Here is a 19523-nt window from a genome sequence, read left to right on the forward strand (position 1 = left end):
TTATAATTAACAGAAGAGTCAGATGAAACAGCTTTAGCTATCAACAAAAATCTGTGTTTTCCTTGTCTTATCTTTACTATCCTGAATAGAAACCAATCCCACAAAACCATGGTTCCACCCTGGAGTTATAGTCTACACGTGTCTGACACATGTCTTGTCCTGTGGGTCTAACTATACAAAGCTGATTTACATGATAATGGAATTCAGTTCATCAACGTCACATCAAGACTTAATAAACAGTTAGGCAATGCTCTGTGGCAGGCAGGCAAGAGGTCAGAAAATTAAGGGGAGCAGTGAGACACACTGAGAGAAGCTCGGGATTTTCTGTTAGAACGGTTCGGGCTGAGAGGATTCAGGAGCAGCCTCTAAAAAAAAATCACCCTATTAGTAAAAACTAATAGGGGACTCACTGGTGACACCCTCTCCTGTGATGTTTCACTGGGTCCCGCATACAAGTTTCTGGGTGGTGAGGTACTGCATCAGCCCACATTCATGCACAATTTTCATACCCTCAAGAGCACTTCCTTTTTAGAAACAGCTCTTATTTTCTTTCATGAGATCTGGATGAGACACTCTGCCTCAAGTGACTCCAAGTTAATCCCATTTGTTAAATTCTCTAACATTTCAGGTTCAAGATGGTAGACCATCAAAGGGCTTGATAGTACTTGCAAGGTCATAGGATGATCAACACTGGCATACTTTGCTCTACACAACTGAGACTGAACAATTCTTGTTATTTTCACATTCTCTAAAGCTCCAAACATTACACTCCCCACTCCTTTAGTCTTTTAGTGTGACAGTAGGATAAAAGGAAGCATTCGGTTTAAAAAGATTAAAAAAAAGAAAGAATGATCCAATCGGAGCTCCAGCTTGTTCAAATGTTCCCAAATCCAGCTAGTTTTCTACAGGTTCAAACACACACACACACAAATTGATAACGCTTATCTTATGGTACATAGAGTAACAAAAACACAAAGAAAGATAAAGACACCATCCTTTAACTGCCATGTAGAAACAGTTTGGGAAGAGACAAAATCATGTGGGAGGAGAGCTAGAGGGCAGACAAGGGCAGGGTCTGGAGGGGCTGGCATTTCTCGTTTGGAGCAGAAGAGGCCCAGGCAGCAATCTCATGACCGTTAGGAAACAGAACATCCACAGCACCAGCAGGAGCAAAAGGCAGAAACAACTGGTAATGCTCTAAATTTTAGTCATGTCCTTATAAAATATTCTGGCCTACTGATATTTGATCTGTGAGCCTTGAGTCAATCAAAAGCCAATTAAGTGACCTTCTGTAAATTAATATTCTCCATTGAACACAGAATAACTTTGCTGATGTGTAGCTAAAAAGAAGAACATTTATTGAAGGTCTCAGGAATAAGTCACAGAGATTTCTTAAACCCACGTATTAGACTCCAAACCTATCTTGCACAATGTCCTAATAGGGCTTTCTGACTTTTATTCCCTCTTCACTGCACCTAGAAAGAGCTTTCAAAAACAAGCACATGACTACTGCTATTCAGTAGCTCCCCACTACTCACAGGATAAAACTATTTAACATGGCTTTTAAGGCCACCTAGATCTAAGCCTTGCCCATAGCTCCTGGCCCATTCATTGACAATAACCACACCTGCAGGTTGGTGCCCCCTCCCCACCCTGCCCCGCCCCACCCCCACCAAAAACTGCAACACACCTTACTGTCTCAAATATCCTGCATTGTATGCTCCTTAAACGCCCCTGTTTTCTTTATTCCAGGTTTCCTCACATGCTGCTCCCTCTAGGGAATTCGAGGCAGAGACGAACACAGAAGCATGCTGAAAACTACAAAGAGTGTTGGAAGGAATGGCAAGACATAAGAGTGGAGAGCGAGGCAGGAGCTTCTCCGTGATCTGGGGCAAGTTAATTCATTACTCTGAGCCTCAGTTTCCTCATGTGCAAAATGACTATAATAACAGTGCTAATGTCACAAAGTTGTGAGAATGAAATTAGGTAATATAAATTCAGTGCTCAGAACAATGTCTGATATACACTGACTGCCAAATAAGTGGTAATTCTTACTGTAATTTTTATGTCATTATGATTAGGCCTAAAGATTACTGTGCCTGTTGGGTAACATCAAGCGTAAGTTTTCACAACGTACAAACGAGCATGTGACATTTAGTGGCACAGCAAACTCTGGGTAGCATAAGGGGCTGAAAGATCAGTTAATTTAGCTGTCTCGAAAAGCCGGACAATGCTCTCAGATCAAGATATTCCATAATTGGTATATTAGTTTCCTATTGCTGCAGTAACAAATCATCATAAATTTAGTGGCTTAAAACAACACAAATTTATTATCTGATGGTTTTGAAGGTGAGAAGTCAAAAATGGGTGTCCTGGGCTAAAATCAAGGTGTTGGCGGGGCTGTGTTCCTTCTGGAGGCTCTAGGGGAGAATCTGTTCCTTGCCTTTTCCAGCTTCCAGAGGCTGCCTACGTTCTGTACTCACGGTCCCATGCTTGATCTTCAACGTCTACCACTCTGATCTCTGCTTCTGTCCTCACATCTCCCCCTCCCACTTTAAACCTCCTGTGCCCCTCTTCTAAGAATCCTTGTGATTACACTGAGCCCACCCAGAAACTCCTTGATAATCTCCTCATTTCAAGTGACTGGACTTAATCACCTCTGCAAAGTCCTTTTTACTTTGTAACATATCCACAGGTTTTGGGATTAGGATGTGGACCTCTTTGGGGGCCTATTATTCTCTCTACTACAATTGGTCTTACTGCTGCCATTTTGAGCTCCCATAAACAACTAATTTAATTATTAAGTTTTAGTATTTTCAGTTCACATTCAAGTAAAAGTCAATTAATTGATTATACAAACGAAAAGTCATCAGATTCAAAATAAAGTAAAAGGTGAAAGAATTGGGAAATGCAGATAACACACTTGGGCCAATGATCTAGAAAAAGAAAACACCTAAAGTTTCTAAATGTGGTTTGAAAGGTGCCCTTAAAACCATATGATAGAGAACTAAAGATGATTAAGCATTTCAAGGCGCCTTGGAGATGATTAAATTCAATTCTCCATGTGTTAAACAAATAGCATCTGCATACAAACTCCCACAAGGGAGGAGGTTCTCAACCACCTCTCTGGATTATAATCTAGTTTATACTTCCCTACTGTTACTACAGAGCCATCATAAAGACTCTGGCAGGTGATCTGCTGAAATCCATACACGACAAAACTAGGGTCAGGCTAAAAACTCTAGGAAAAATAGAAAAAAAACCAGAAATGATCTGTCTAGAAAACAGGAATTAAAAAGACCAACTGGAGGGATCAACTGTGGTTAATTGCACAAGAATCCCAAGACATTCCTTTCAAAAAGAGAAGTCAAAATGAAACGGATCTTGAGAAAAGGGGCTTCCTTATAGGTATGTTTGGGAATCAATTTAGAATAAAATGCACTCAACAATCTAGATATAAAAAGTCTTGAAAATATTTTTTTTCCTCTCCCCAAAGAAAAAAGTTGAATTTGAAAATCAGAGACCGCGTAAATAGTAATGTAATTATGTTATCAACTAAGGTAAAAGTTCAGGATGCCTTCCATTAAGGCAATTTGATGTTCTCTAAAATACTGAGTTGTTAAACTTCAGGAGCATACTCAGAAACAACAAAAAGTTTTAAAAACATTTAGAGAAAGTGACAAAGCTCTCTCTATATGCTATATTTCTGTTTTGCTTTTTTAAATAAAGTATGTCCTGGACTCACAGGCAACTGGATTTTGGAAAGTCATCATATGCCACTGAATAAGCTTCTGTATATGATTTAAGAACATGGCTTATTCACATCTGTTCCAAGTGGTCACCTTGCCTTGGTTTGAACACCTCCAGCAAAAATGCACTGCCTCACAGAGGAATCTACTGCGGACAGTTTCAGCGAAGCTGCCTGTATCTACCCAAGGATGTCCCTCCAGCCTTCTCAGGAACACACACTCATACTCCTCAGGGCTGAGGCAATACGAGTCTACTGCGGCCTCGTTATCTCTAGGGTAAATATTGTAGGAATTGCAGGTGAGTTATGATTCCTTCATGCTGACATACATTTAAAGACATTATCTTTACTCTCTGGTTCCAAGATGTAAAACAAGCAAGCAGGTGGATTTAAAATCACAATTAACATTTTAAACCAATATGAACATTCCAACAGCCACTCTTATCACCTAAAGGTTTTTTTTTTTCAAGTCATAGGCCTCTTAAAATAAAGATTTCATCACTTCATTATTTTTCATCAAAATTTTCTTAAAAAGAAAGTCTGGAATTGATAGCTAAGGATCAAATGCTTTTCACACTTAACTGACCTTTTCTAGGTAGACTAAAAATCTCAGTCACAATTTAAAAATACTATTAGAATTACTTAAGATTAATGAGGACTAATGAAGGAAGACTCAATGGAATAGAAAATATAAACATGCAAATCTGACCTTTCATCTAAAAGTCTAAGGTCACTCTCATTTGACTTAGGTGATTTCACTATTAAATCTCCTATACATTAATAATCTTGCAAAAGCTAAGACAAAAATAAATTTTAGTTTATCCTCTTCATGAAAATATATTGCCAATTTATTTTCATGATGAATTTCTGTGGGTTATACTCTTCTCTTCAGCAGGATTGGCAGGAAGTCTACTTCTTCCATCTGTGCAAACGCAAAACTCAACTGAACTCTGCTCTCTTCATTTGGTGATTTAAATGATTAAGAAAACACATAATTTAGTTCATTTATCAGAGTACTACAATGAAACATTAAAAACAATGGAATTTATCTACAGTAATACTGGTATTCATGTAAAAGTAGTTATAAAGAAAGGGGAAACTATATTGAAATTATTTATTTTATGTCATTTATGGAGGAGAACATTTTGGGGGGCTTGATTTTAGTGGAAAAAAATGTATCTAAAAAAACAATATAATTTCACTAAGAGGCATTGTAAAGCCAGAATAAAAAGCTGTTGTTTGAAAGCGACTGGTGTTGTACTCTTCTTCAAATAATACGCTAGATTCCACTTTCACTGCTGCTTTTTAGGCAAGGAAATGGGAAATAAATTAGATAAGAAAGAATTGCTATCCATTTTGTAGCAGTGCCTTGTTTTAGTGAAGGTAAGTTGCTAAACAGTTTCATAAACTACCTGAGACAGGTAGCACAGACAATTATTAATTTCTGAGACATTTAGGAGAATCAAGACTCAATGCACACCATATATCCTCTCTTTGATGGCACATCTCTAAAGTTTCATTATTAATGCTTAATTACCCTCATTTAAGGTTCTGAATTTTATAAAGATGAACCTCTGCCAGGCTACAGTTTTCACCTAGAGTATGATTACAGAAATGTAGAGAAGTGTTGTGGATTGAGCTGTATCTCCCCAAAAAGAGATGTTGAAGTCCTAACCCCTGGAACCTCGGAATGTGACCTTATTTGGAAACGGGTCATTGCAGATGTAACTAGTTTAAGATGAGGAGTAGGAGGATCCCTAATCTAATACGACTGAGGTCCTCTTAAGAAGACAGCCATATGAAGACAGAGACACATAGGGGAACCATGTGACAATGAAGGCAGAGATTGAAATTATGCAGCTGCAAGTGAAAGAAAAACATTACCAGCAAACCACCCAAAGTTGGGAAGTGGCAAGGAAGGATTCCTTTACGTGGTCCAGAAGGAGCCGAGGCCTGCCTTTGGACTTCTAGTCTCCAGAACTGTGAGACAATCAATTTCTGTTATTTTAAAACGAAATGAGCTATCAAGCCATGGAAAGACATGGAGAAACCTTAAATGCATATTACTAAGTCAAATAAGTCAATCTGAGAAGGCTATATACTGTGTAATTTCAACAATAGGACATTCTGGAAAAGGTAAATCTATGGAGACAGTAAAAATATCAGTGGGTGCCAGCTGTTATGGGGGAGGGAGAGATGAACAGGTGGAGTAGAAAGGGTTTTTAGAGAAGTGAAACTATTCTGTATGATACTATAGCGATGGATACATGTCATTACACATTTGTCCAAACCCATAGAATGTATAACACCAAGAGTGAAATGTAATGTTAACTATGGACTTTGAGTGATAATGATGTGTGGGATGTTGATATTGAGGGAGGCTGAACATGTGTGTGGGCAGGGACTATATGGGAATCTATGTACTTTCCACTACTACTCTAAAATATAAAGTCTAAAAGAAAAAAAGGTTCTGCTATGCCAGGACTGGGTGATTGAAGTCTAAAAATGTAAGAAAGATGCTAAGGGGCTATGTTTAGAAGATAAAGCAAGAAAAAAAAAAGCATCTGAAAGGTGATTTTATGCAAGGAGTTCTGCTTCTGACTAAGGCAAACTAGCTTGTATCAGACCAATGATTATTTCAAGACAAAAAGAGAAAGCAAGTGATAAAGTTCAAGTCCATTCATGATTAAAACACACACGTACACATACACACACACACACACAAACTCTGGATAAATTAGGAATAGAAAGGAACTTCCCTAATTCCATAACTACAGTTAACTTTCATACTGTATAGTGAAATTCTGAAAACTCCCCTTGAGTTAGGGAAGAGAAAGATGTGCAATTCTATTCAACAGTGTATTGGAAGTCCCAGCCAGCACAGTAAGACAAGAAAAAGAAATACGTTACAAGGATTGGAGAGGAAGAAATAAAACTGTGACTATTAGCAGATGACACAATTGTATACATAAAAAAATCTGGAAAAAAGACTGATAGAAAGCTGGTAGAATTAGTAAGTGAATTTAGTTAAGTTGATGGGTGAAAGATAAACATATTAAAATCAATCATATTTCTAAATAGCAATAACAATTATAAAATGAAAATCAATCATTTAAATAGTACCAAAGGAACACACATGCAGGAATGGGATAATAAATGATATGCAAGGCTTGTATACAGAAGACTATAAAGCATTACAGAGAGAAATCATAGAAGATTAAAATAAAGAAGAGATATGGTTCATTCAAAGATGGAAAACTTAGTATTATTACAATGTCAACTTCCTCCCAAATGATCCATTGAATCAATACAATCTCAATCAGAATTCCAGCAGGATTTTTGGTGGAAGTTGACAAATCCAGAAAGGCAAAGGACCAAGAATAGGTAGGACAATTTTCAAGAAAAAACAAAGTTGAAATACACTGCCAATATTGACACTTATCATAAAGCTATGGTAATTAATTTCATTATCTGGTGGAAAGACTGAGAAACAGACCAAAGGAACAGAATAAAGTTCTAGAACAGACCCACATGTACAGACACTTGATTTATAATAAAAGTGACCAGGCAGAGTAGTGGGAAAAGGATGAGATAGTCAATAAGTGGCACTGACTCAAATGGATAGCCTTATATAAAAAAAAATCTTGACCTCCACACTTCGTAACTTCAACGAAAATAAATTCCAGTAGGATTGAAAACCTAAAGGTAAAAGGCAAAATCATAAAATTTCTAGAAGAGTACATTGAGGAATATCTTCATGGCAGTGTGGGGAAGGTAATCTTAAATAGGATCCAAAAAACCACTAAAACAAAAAGAAAAATATTGATAAATTAAACTATTTAAAATTTAAACAGTCTGTTCCACAAAAGACACCATGAAGAGAGGGAATTAAATTACCATGACCAAGAAGGACTTGTACTCAGAATACATAAATAATTCCTATAAATCAGAGGAAGGGATGGGGGATGGGAGACACAGAAAAGAGGTAAGCCAATAGGTAAATGGGCAAAATGTTTGAATAGGCACTTTATGAAAAAGGATATCCAAATCACCAATAAACAAACTAAAAGTATTCAATATCACTAGTAAACAGGGAGATATAAAACCAGAATTGGGTTACATCACATTCTCATCAGAACGGCTACTAATAAAAACATAACAACGCCAAGTGTTGGCAAGGATATGGAGCTACTAGCACTTTTATATATTGCTGTTGGGACTGTAAATTTATTTATATGTAAATATATATAATGTATATATGTATATAAAGTATATATAAATTTATTTACATGTAAATTTGGGAAAACTATTTGGCAGTATCTGGTAACGCAGATCAACTGTATTTCCCATGACCCCACAGTCCTAGCTAAACACCCAGCAGAAATGTTTACATACATGAGTTGAACAAAAGATACAGCTGGCAGCTGTATTACTTGCAATACTAATATTGGAACGTTAAAAATATCCAATCTCCTTTCACAGTAGGATGGATAAATTGGGGTTTGCATGCAATGGAACACTATATAGAAATGAAGACGGATGAACTACAGCTACTTGCAAAAACACAGCAGTCTCACTAACATACTGTCAAGTTAAAAAAAAAAGCCAAACATTCCAACACTGATGAATTTTTCCATTTATATCAAGTTTAAAAACAGGTCAAACTAATGCATGGTGTTCGAATAAGAAATAGTGCTATCTATTGGGGAATGGGAGAGGAGAGGGAAGGGAAGGGCAGGATGGGGACCTCTGGGGTACTGGCAACGTTCTATTTCTTGTTCTGATTGGTGGTTACATGGAAGTATTCACTTTATGAAAATGCACAGGTGTACGCTTTTCTACAGGTATGTTATAGTTCAAAAAACTTTTTAATTAAAGAAGTAAAGTTTAAAAAAGAATAGATTAAATTATAAGGACAACTGATCAGTAGTTGCCAGGAGCTAGGGATAGAGGGACAGATAACTACAAAAAGGTAAAAGGGAAGTTTTTTGGGCTGATGGAACCTTCTCTATGTTGATTATGGTGATAGTTATACTAGCATATGCATTTATCAAAATTCAAAGAACCATATACCAAAGAGTGAATTTTGCTGTATGCAAACTATACGTAAATTATAAAAATTATAATTTAGACATAAAAAATTAATTCAACTTTTTATGTTTATAAAAAGTTAATTATCTGTGGTGCTATAATCTGCTTTTTTCATTGATTAATTTAGAAATGAAATTAAATGGTCTATCTGTAAAATATTTTCCTATCCTTGTATACATAGAAACTTGTGAAATAAAAATGAAGAAAATTTTGGGAAGACAAAGAATTACATCCATTTCGGTTTTATTGGGAAACAGACTTTAAAAAAAATACACGTATTTGTTTTTTCAACCAAATGTTGAAGAATCTATATGTTATATGTTTGATATTCACATATGGCATAATAGAAAAACAATAAAAAGCACTGAGTAATTCCTTTTTTTTAAAGATTTTATTTTTCCTTTTTCTCCCCAAAGCCCCCTGGTACATAGCTGTGTATTTTTAGTTGTGGGTCCTTCTAGTTGTGGCATGTGGGATGCCACCTCAGCATTGCCTCATGAGCGGCGCCATGTCTGTCCCCAGGACAAAAACCGGCAAAACCCTGGGCTCCCGAAGCCAGCTCAAGAACTTAACCACTCGGCCAGGGGGCCGGCCCCTGAGTAATTCCCTTTCAATATTTGTTCATAAAAGCAAAAGCATTTGAGGAAAATTAATGGTAAGGCATAATTTTTTTTAGTTATTAGAAACAAAGTAGACAATTTTCACTTAAAATAAATTCTACTTTTCTCTTAAGGCTTATTTACATTTTTCCATCTTTAGCCAATAAATCTAGAAACTACATATTTGATTGAGACAATTAATTCTGGGGACATTCTGGGAAACAGTTTGCCTTTACTAGATTTCAAACTTTTTTGCATTTATTTTAAGTCATCTTATTCTAATATATCTATAAACATGTAAGGACGGAATTAAATGAGGTTCACTGTGAAAGCAACACATATTTGAAACAGACAGACAGATAGCAAATATCAAATCTATCAAAGCAGGAAAACCATAGGACCCCCAGTAACTAAGAAATTATGAAAACGGACTCAAGAAGCAGGGTAAATATGAAGCCTGCTTTGCTCCCAGCTATTTAAATGTTGCCTTATTTTGAAACATCCAAGGATTTATCCTACAAACATAGGTAAATACTAGATATTAATTAAAAATTTTTTTCCCAGTATCATCTGAACCTCACTCTTAAAGAGAAAAAAAAAAGGTGAGTTTTAGTTGCCTGAGGTCATTTAACTCACCCAAGGTCCCCCCACCTCTGACCCCAACTTTGAAAAACTCCCCTTATTTTGTAACATAAGAGTTATACCATGAGCCTGTTATGTTATGGTAGGCAACAGAACTGCATTTTTATAGCTATTGGCTAAATATAATACCTTACAAGAAAAGTATCTTACCACTTGTGCTGGAACTTGTTCCATTTTTGCAGCAGGAGTTCCTGGTCTTGGGTAAAACTGATTAATAAAGAGGCTTGGAAATTTGTACTCTTCAACAAGTTTCACTGTTTCTTGAAAATCTTGATTTGTTTCTCCAGGAAAACCACAGATAATATCTGTAGCAATAGTTATTCCAGGAACTCTAGAAAATAACAAGACAAAATGTAAAAAGTTGACTGCAATCCATAATTATTCTATTTCCTTGACATTTTAAATACTATTATTCCTTTTAAAATTAAATTTTATTTTTAGGAAAGAGACATTTGGAAATAGTTTTCAAAAGCTCTAAATACTGAAAGCTAAAAAAAAAAACCCAAAACAGCTCTTGTCATCCTCAAGAGATACTCACTTTTAATTTTTTCAGATGTTTCTTTGTTCTTTCTTCTATATTTTAAAATAGATGTTTATCGTGCTATTTCTAGATTTACTGATTTTTAGGCAATATTTACCAACTTCTCTAAAATGGTAAATGAGGATTTAGCTCTTCAAACTACTCTCTCTCTCCCCTCCCAAGATAATCACTACACAATTTTTAGTGAAATTAATAGCACTTCTATTGGTATAAGTGCAAAGATATCGTTCACTGCCGAGCCAATCATTCTACTATGCAGTTTTCTTTTGCCACATGTTCAATTTTTCCTACAGCTAATAACTGACTCTTTTTAAAAAATTTGCTTAAGGGCCAGCCCTGGGACCTAGTGTTTAAGTTTGGTGTGCTCTGCTTTGGTGGCCCAGGTTCAGTTCCCAGGCGTGGACCTACTCCACTTGTTGGTGGCCATGTTGAGGTGGCCACCCACATCCAAAATAGAGGAAGACTGGCACAGATGTTAGCTCAGGGTGGATCTTCCTCAGAAAAAAGAAAAATAAGAAAGACACCAAGATGAACCTTAAGCACTTAAAAATTTTTTTCTGCTTAACATTCTATGTACCCACGCTAATGTTTTCTAGAAGCCCCATTAGATCTATCAAAAACCAACACTATTTTCTAAACTCTCCATGTATTATATAATTCACCATTTTCATTTTTTTTTCCTCTAGAAATGCCACTTCTACTTTCTTCAAGTGTGTGTTGCTTTCATAATGAACCAGCTGTAATCCATTTTTAAATGTTGATATCCTTGGTCTTTTTTTTTCCAATCCCCTTTTTCCTGGATCCTATGTCTTCCTAATTGATTATTCTCTTCTCCTTAATTCTGCTGGAGCATTCTTTCGGAAACACCATCAAAGAGTGGCAGGCAAATTTTATTGTTATTGTCTTAGCTTGTCTGAACATGTCTTAATCCACACAATGGATTGATCATGTGGTTGTGGGTAGCACTCCAAAATAAAAAGTATCAGCCATCAGAATTTTGTAGTGTTCCATTTGTATTTAAGCTGGCAAAGTTACTGACGAGATGTCTAGATTCACTCTGATGCAACTTCTTTCTATGCGTCCTACTCTCTTCTTGAAAGCTTTTAGGATATTAACTTTATTCTCAATATTTTTAAATTTCATGACAATAGGGATTGGATTAGACATTTAAATCCTTGTACAAGGTACAATCTGGGGATTCAAGGTCTTTAGGTCTAGGAAATTTTCTTATGTTATTTTTTTACATCACTTTCTCTTTCTGGGTCTCTTCTTTGAATGTTTCAACTACTGGATTGACCTTCTAAGCTTTTTCACTGTTATTTTCCATCTCTGTCCTTTTGTTCTATTTTTTGGGAAGATTTACTTGAGTTTATCTTCCAATTCTTCTACTGAAAAAAATTTAATTGAATAGCATATTTTAAATTTCTAAGAGCACTTTCTCATTCTCCAATTTTCCTTTTCACAGCATATTGTTTTTATTTTAGAGATGCAACATTTTTTTTTAAAGGTTTTATTTTTCCCTTTTCTCCCCAAAGCCTCCTGGGTCATAGTTGTGTATTTTTAGTTGTGGGTCCTTCTAGTTGTGGCATGTGGGACGCCTCCTCAGCGTGGCTTGATGAGCAAACTGGCAAGACCCGGGGCCGCTGAAGCGGAGCATGTGAACTTAACCACTTGGCCATGGGGCCCGCCCCGAGACGCAACATTTTTTATCTCTCTGAGGATATCAACAAAGTTTTCCTCACTTTTTCCTCTGCTCACTCCAACTGTGTCTATTTCCTCCATGTGCTTGTATTTTGGTCCCTCTTATTCATGGTTGAGACTTTCCATCAACAAAGTGATTCTTGCTGCCCTTTAATATTTAAGAGTAAAGCACTAAAAGCCTTTCATCCTAGAGTGATTAGGTAACAAGCTGCCTTTGTTTCTGACAGGCCCAAATGTTAGCACCTCGGAAGTTATTTCTCTGTGGCCATTGAGGTTCTCTGTAAGTCTGCTACAATATCCCATTGTATATTAACAGAATAATAGTAACAAAATAACATTAACAGTATTTAAAACTACAATACTATTCTGAATTCACGAACAACAGGGAAAATAGCCTTAAATATTTCAAATAATAGACTACCTACCTTTATCAATTTTTCTATCACCTAAATGAAGGACTATATGAATGAATAAAACTGTTTATCTCATTAAGATATATTAGATATTTGAGGGCATAAGAGAGAACAAAGGAAATAACAACCAGGAAAGTCAAATTACTGGATGTCTAATACAAACAGCTTTGTACAAATAACAGTTTTCTATGTCTTCTTTGCATAATACCTTAATGCCTGTGTGAAAGAATGACAAGTTTATTTTTAAAAATATTTTTTATTGATTTCTACTTAGTCTCATCTAGTTATTAATTTGATTTAACTTTAAGATAAGTTACAAGGACGGGAACTTTTCTCTAGGATGATAAATAGAAAAAAAGACAATATGCATACAGAACAATTAAACAACATATTTGGAAAAAAGACTATTTTAATTTTTATGGTGATATAAAAACATTTTTTCTTCTTTTAGGGTGATTATCAAAATTATGTTTGAAAATCACAAAAAATGTGCTTTTACAGTATGTTGTAGATAAAAAGACCATTTCCAGAGTTACTAAGCCATGTAGAATAAAAAAATTATGTCAATAACTTCAATTAGGAAATTTTCACACTTGACTTAGGACTACTCCTGAACAAAAGAAATCCATAACTACAAATAGAAATAATGGATCATGACAGAAATGACAGAGAAGAGTACATCTCCCCTAGGAAATAATAAAAAAAAAAAAATCTTAGAAACTGCCTGTGAAATACTGCAGGAACAAAGACAACTGGTTATTGTCCTAGGCTATGAATTGGAATGAACTTGGCACTAGATTATGGGGTATTTCCAAAGGAAAGTACCTCACTGATACCCCCACCCCCTATCCTTCTTGATCCAATATAGTTGAGCTCAGTCTTACGTAACACCTGCTTACTTTGGCCTTAAGGTCCACAGTGACACAGAAAGGACAAACCTTTACAGGAGTCGTCACAATGGTAAGGAATGGGATGTTCAATGCATGGATGTATTTGATCATCTACACAAAAAGTTGACTGATAAGAGGGTAGGGGGTAGGCCACTATGAATTAGTGAAAGACCTATGTTAGTACTTAAAAGTAAAAGCAGTTTAACTGGTTTGAAAGTATGTAAGAATATAAACTGATTGCCTGTGAAATGTTTTCAAAGTAGAGACTGCACTTTAATGTTAGATGAGGCTCATCTATACATTGATTTTATATATGCAAATAATGCTACTTATGTTCTTGAAAATAATTTGGCTCCTTAGGTGAACCAACTCAAAAAAATCCCATATTTACACTATTATTTTGCCTAGTAAATAATTCTCTTCAGTACATGAGAAAATCAAAGAAGAATGAAGTGGACCAAACCTTAAATTAATTACATACTATTTGAGTGGCTATGAGGAAATTATAAGGGGTGTAAAATAGAATATTAATACAAATATTTAATATGTTAATTGTGATAAATGCTATTTTTGAGAAGCTATGAATTTTCAAAATACTAAAATTTTAAAAAAATGATCATTTCTACTAATTTATTGGAGCTGTGAGTCTAATGAATATAATCACTAGGTATTGTGTGTTTTTAAAATTTAAAAGACTTTCTGTATTTATGTTTTCATAGCATATTAGAGAATAATTCTGAAAGAAAAATGAAAATGTTCAATTAGATTAAATAACAGAGAAATTTTGACCCATTATTTTTTCTGACTTGAAGAAGTTATTTACTGGCAAAATGGGTTCATCAAGTAATTTGGGAATGGAATGAATGAGAAAGATTCCAATTACGCATCAGCCTTGGCAGAAGCAGTGCTATGCTTAGTTACGAAAATCTACCAGGGACATATGAGGAGAGTATTCCTTTTTTGCTGGCCTAGACTAGGATTTAAGAAAGCCCCTAATATTTTAACCCTTAATTAGTTACTGTGAACAAAAATACACATATACAGGGGCTGGCCTGGTGGTGTAGTGGTTAAGTTCATGTGCTCCGCTTTGGCGGCCCAGGGTTCACGGGTTCAGATCCTGGGCGTGGATCTATGCACAGTCATGCTGTGGCGGTGTCCCACGTACAAAATAGAGGAGGACTGGCACAGATGTTAGCTCAGCAACAATCTCTCTCAAGCAAAAAGACGAGGATTGGCAACAGATGTTAGCTCAAGGCCAATCTTCCTCACCAAAAAATAAATAAATGAATAAAATAAAATAAAATACACATATACATACACCCCATATTATATTTGAAATACTACTTAAAATGTTGTACTTTTACTTGTCTCAAGATTTTCACATGCAATTTGGTGTTTTACTGCCAAAAACATGAAAAAAGATGAGTCTACTTCATTCTTTAGATCAATAAATTATAAGCTTCAAATTCCATATGTGAAAAAAGACTAATACACATGTTATTTATCTCAAAATAAAAAGGTAAAAATGATCAGAAAAAGGATCAGATCTATTAAAATTATTAGGCATAAGCAAAATAGATGATTAAAAGAAATACTTTTTCGTCCTGTGGAGATTAATTCCAGCACAATTACTCAAACTTCCAGGAAAAGTAAATTGGAGGTATGGAGGGGAACAAATATCTTGAATGGAAATAAAAACATAACATATCTAAATATACGGGATGCAGTTAAAGCAGTTCTTAGAAAAAATTTACAGGTTTAAATGTCTGTATTGGGAAGAGATAAACTCAATAATCTAAACTTCCATCTCAAGAAGCTAAAAAAGGAACAAATGGAACCCAAAGAAAGACAAAGGAATGAAATAACAAAGGTATGAGAAATTAATGAAATAGAAAATAGAGAAAAATCAATAAAAGTAAAGGTGTATCTTTGAAAAAAATCATTACAATTACCAAACTACTACCTAGACTGGGAAGAAAAAAGAAGACACAAATGACCAACTTCAGGCATGAAGGAAGAGACAGCACTACGGATGCTATCAACATTAAAAGGATATTAAGGGTATACTATCAACAATTTTATGCCAATAAATTAAAGACTTAGATGAAATGGGCAAATTCTTTGAAAGACATAAATTATAAAAACTGACTCAAGAAGAAACAGAAAATCTGAATAGACTTTTATACATTACAACAATTGAATCTGAAATAAAAAATCTTTCCACCAAAAGAAAACAACACAGAACTACCTATGCCCAGACGGCTTCACGGGTGAACTCTATCAAACATTTAAGAAAGAACAAAATCAATTCTACAGACTATTTCAAAGATGGATGAGAAAGGAACTCATTTTACAAGTCCAGCAGTAGCGTATATGAAAACCAGAGAAAGAGATTAGAAATAAACTCCAGAGCAATATCCCTCATGAATGCAGAGAGAAAAATTCTTAACAAAATATCAGTAAACTGAACCCAGAAACATATAAAAAGGATTGTATTATCATGAACAAGTTTTTAATCCTAGGAATGCAAGGTTGGTCTCACATGCAAATATCAATTAATGCAATAAGTCACATTAAAAGAATAAAGGATAAAAACCTTACAGTGATCTTAGTAAATGCAGAAAACTCAGTTGATAGCTCCAACACTCATTCATGATAGCAACTCTTCAATAAACAAAAAATAGAAGGAACCACTTCAACCTGATAAAGGCTCTACAGCTATTATCCTATTTATTGGTGAAAGATTGAATGCTTTTTCACTGAGATTAGTAACAAGGCAAGGATTTCTGTTCTCACTTCTTCAATTCAACATATTACTGAAGGTTCTAGTCACCGCAGAAGGGCAAGAAAAAGAAATAAAGGCATATAGGCTGAAAGGAAGAAGTAAACTGTCCTTTTTATGCAGGTGACATAATCTTGTATGTAGAAAATCTAAGGAATCTAATGAAGCTACTAGAATAAGTGAATTCAGCAAAGCTAAAGATCAATACACAAAAATCAATTACATTTTTATATATTAGTAATGAACAATCAGAAAATGAAATTAAGAAAACAGTTCCATTCACGATAGCAAAAAAATTACTTAAGAATAAATTTGAGGAGTGCAAGACCTATATTCTAGAAACAGAGAATTTAGAGATTTTCTTAAAATTTGCTGAGAGAAATGAAAGAATATTTAAACAAATGGAAAAATAATATAATTTTCATGGATTCGAAGATTTTGCTATTGTTATGGCAAGTCTCTTCAAATTAATATACAAATTCAATGCAACTGGTATCAAAATATCAGCATGTTTTTGGTAGAAATTGACAAACTGATTCTAAAATTTATATAGAGATATAAAGAACTTAGCATAGCCAAAACAACATTGAAAAAGAACAAAGTTGCTATAATGGATGAACTTGACTTAAAGACTTTACTATAAGGCTACCATAATCAAGACAGTGTGGTATCAGCATAAGGATGGATCAATGAGACAACATACAGAATCCAAAAATACACCTATACGTTTATGCCTAATTAATTTTCAACAAAAGTGTCAAGGAAATTCAATGAGGGGAGGAAAGGTGTTTTCAATAAATGGTGTGGAAGCAAGTGGATACCATAAACACACACACACACACAAAAGAACTTATTAGACCCTTACCGTACATTATACGCAAAAAGTACTTCGATATGAATCATACATCTAAATGTAAGAGTTGTACTTACTAAACTTCCAGAAGAAAATGTGAAAGAAAATCTTTGTGACCTCGAGTCAGGCAAAGATTTCTTGGCTATGACACCAACACTAAACCACAATCTATAAAAAAATATATATATATTGAATGAACTGATAAATTGGACTTATTGAAAAGACACCATTAAGAAAACAAAAGATGAGCCTTAGATTGGAGGAAAATATTTGCAAATCATATATCTGATAAAAAGGTTTATATCCATAATATAGTAAGAGCTCTTATAGCTCCGTAATAAAAGACAAACAACACAATTGTACAATGGACAAAGGAGTTTAACCAATACTTCACGAAAGAAGACATACGAATAGCTAATAAGTACATAAAAAGTTACTCAACATTATTAGTAATCGGGGTAATGCAAGTTAAAACCATATAAGATGCCACACACATCCAATAGAACGGCTATATTGAAAAAAGACTAAAAAAACCAGACGTTGTTGTGCATATAGAGAAACTGAAACCCTTATCCATTGTAGGTGAGACTTTAAAACGGGGCAGTCACTTCGGAAAAGTTCGGCAGGTTCATAAAAACTTAAACATACACTTACTGTGACAAAGTCTACTTCTAGTTATCTATCCAAGAAAAATTAAAACATATGTCCACACAAAGACTTGCATGTGGATTTGTATAGCAGCATCCTTCATGATAGCTCCAAATTGGAAACAGTTCAAATGTCTATCAACTGGTGAATGAATAAACAAAGTGTGCCATATCCATACCATGAAAATTTACTTCCAAATAAAAAAGAACCAACTACTGATACATGCACCAACAGGGATGACCTTGAAAACATTCTCCAGAGGAAAAAAAAGGAAGACACAAAAGATTACTTTTGTTTGATTCTATTTATATGAAATTTCTACAAGAAGTAAAACTATAGAGACAGAAAACTGATCAGCGGCCGCCTTGGGCTGGGGGTGGGAGCAGGGACTGACTCCAAATAGGCATCACCAAACTTTCTGTCATAACTAAAGCACTCTAAAACTGAATTGTGACGATGGCTGCACAAATGTATACATTTAGTAAAAACCTTCAAACTATACACTCATGGTGGGTGCATGCTGTATTGTATCTAAATTACACCTACAATAAACCAGTTAAAAGTGAAAAAAAAACTTTCTAAAGAAAGAAAGATGGCAAGAATTCTCCATAACTTACTCTCTTCTAAGAAGTCCTACTAGTTGAACTTTTGACAAGATGTAAGCAAAGAATTAAATATGGCCAAATAGGAGGGAAAGGCAAAGATAAATTAATTTTCATACTTTTATGAGAAAAAATTCTTAAAGGACCTGGGCTGAAAAAAGAAAAAGCACTGAAACATTTAGATAAGGGTTGAAAAGCCATAATGAGTCCCAAAGACAAAGACTAGTGGGGCTTAGGAGTCATCCCTAATCGTCCCTTCCCTTGCATAACTCAGAGGCTCTGCCACTAACCACACAGCTGCACGCTCTTGGGCAAACTACTTAGCCTTAGTATGATTCAGTTTCCTTTTCCATAAAACAGGGACAGTAAAAATATTCTTAGACAAGAGGATTAACGAGTTAGTACATGTACGAATTGCTTAGGACAATGCCTGCCACATACTGCCTGACACATTTTAGCTATTATTACTGTAGACCTGTCAGAGAGATGGTGACAACAACTACCATTTATTACGTAATACTAAGTGCCAGGCAATATGTTAACAGCTTACATCTTGTTTAATATGACCTCCCTATAAGCTAGACACTGTTTTAATCTCTATGAGAAAAGGGGAAAGTAGCATTAGGGAACAGGATTCCAAGAGGTGGAGTAAATTGCCCATAGTCACAGAATCACTAAATGGCAGAGGAGGGATCTGATCTGACGCTTTTAATCATCACCCAAGGCAGTCCTCTCTCTTGTCCACGTCATGGAGGTGCTTATTGCATTGATGTATTATCAGCATTGGCAGATCGCAAGTTTACATTTTAAAAAATTTAGTAATAATAAATATTTGTATAGCAATTTATTATAGTATAGAAAAACTTGCCTGTATCTTTGGAATTGCATTTTAAAGAAAGGGTAACTGTTGTCTGAAGAGGTTAAATGATTTACCAAAGGTCACCAAGTTGTTGCTGATAGAATCAGAATTCAAACCCAAACCTTTCAACTTGATCAGTGTTCTTTCCATGTCT

At 35.0% G+C, this 19523-nt stretch overlaps 1 protein-coding gene across 14 annotated transcripts in view; it reads right to left on the reverse strand.

Annotated features, from left to right (window-relative positions):
* Nucleotides 1-19523, reverse strand: part of CDKAL1 (CDK5 regulatory subunit associated protein 1 like 1) — a 612104-nt gene that overhangs the window by 148059 nt on the left and 444522 nt on the right. For all 14 annotated transcript variants that reach the window (XM_070515582.1, XM_070515574.1, XM_070515583.1 and 11 more), the window contains one exon: nucleotides 10231-10411. In XM_070515582.1, coding sequence (XP_070371683.1) covers nucleotides 10231-10411 — 181 coding nt within the window. The remainder of the gene's footprint in view (nucleotides 1-10230; nucleotides 10412-19523) is intronic.

The sequence above is a fragment of the Equus asinus genome, chromosome 8 (assembly GCF_041296235.1).
Source record: "Equus asinus isolate D_3611 breed Donkey chromosome 8, EquAss-T2T_v2, whole genome shotgun sequence".
NCBI lineage: Eukaryota > Metazoa > Chordata > Mammalia > Perissodactyla > Equidae > Equus > Equus asinus.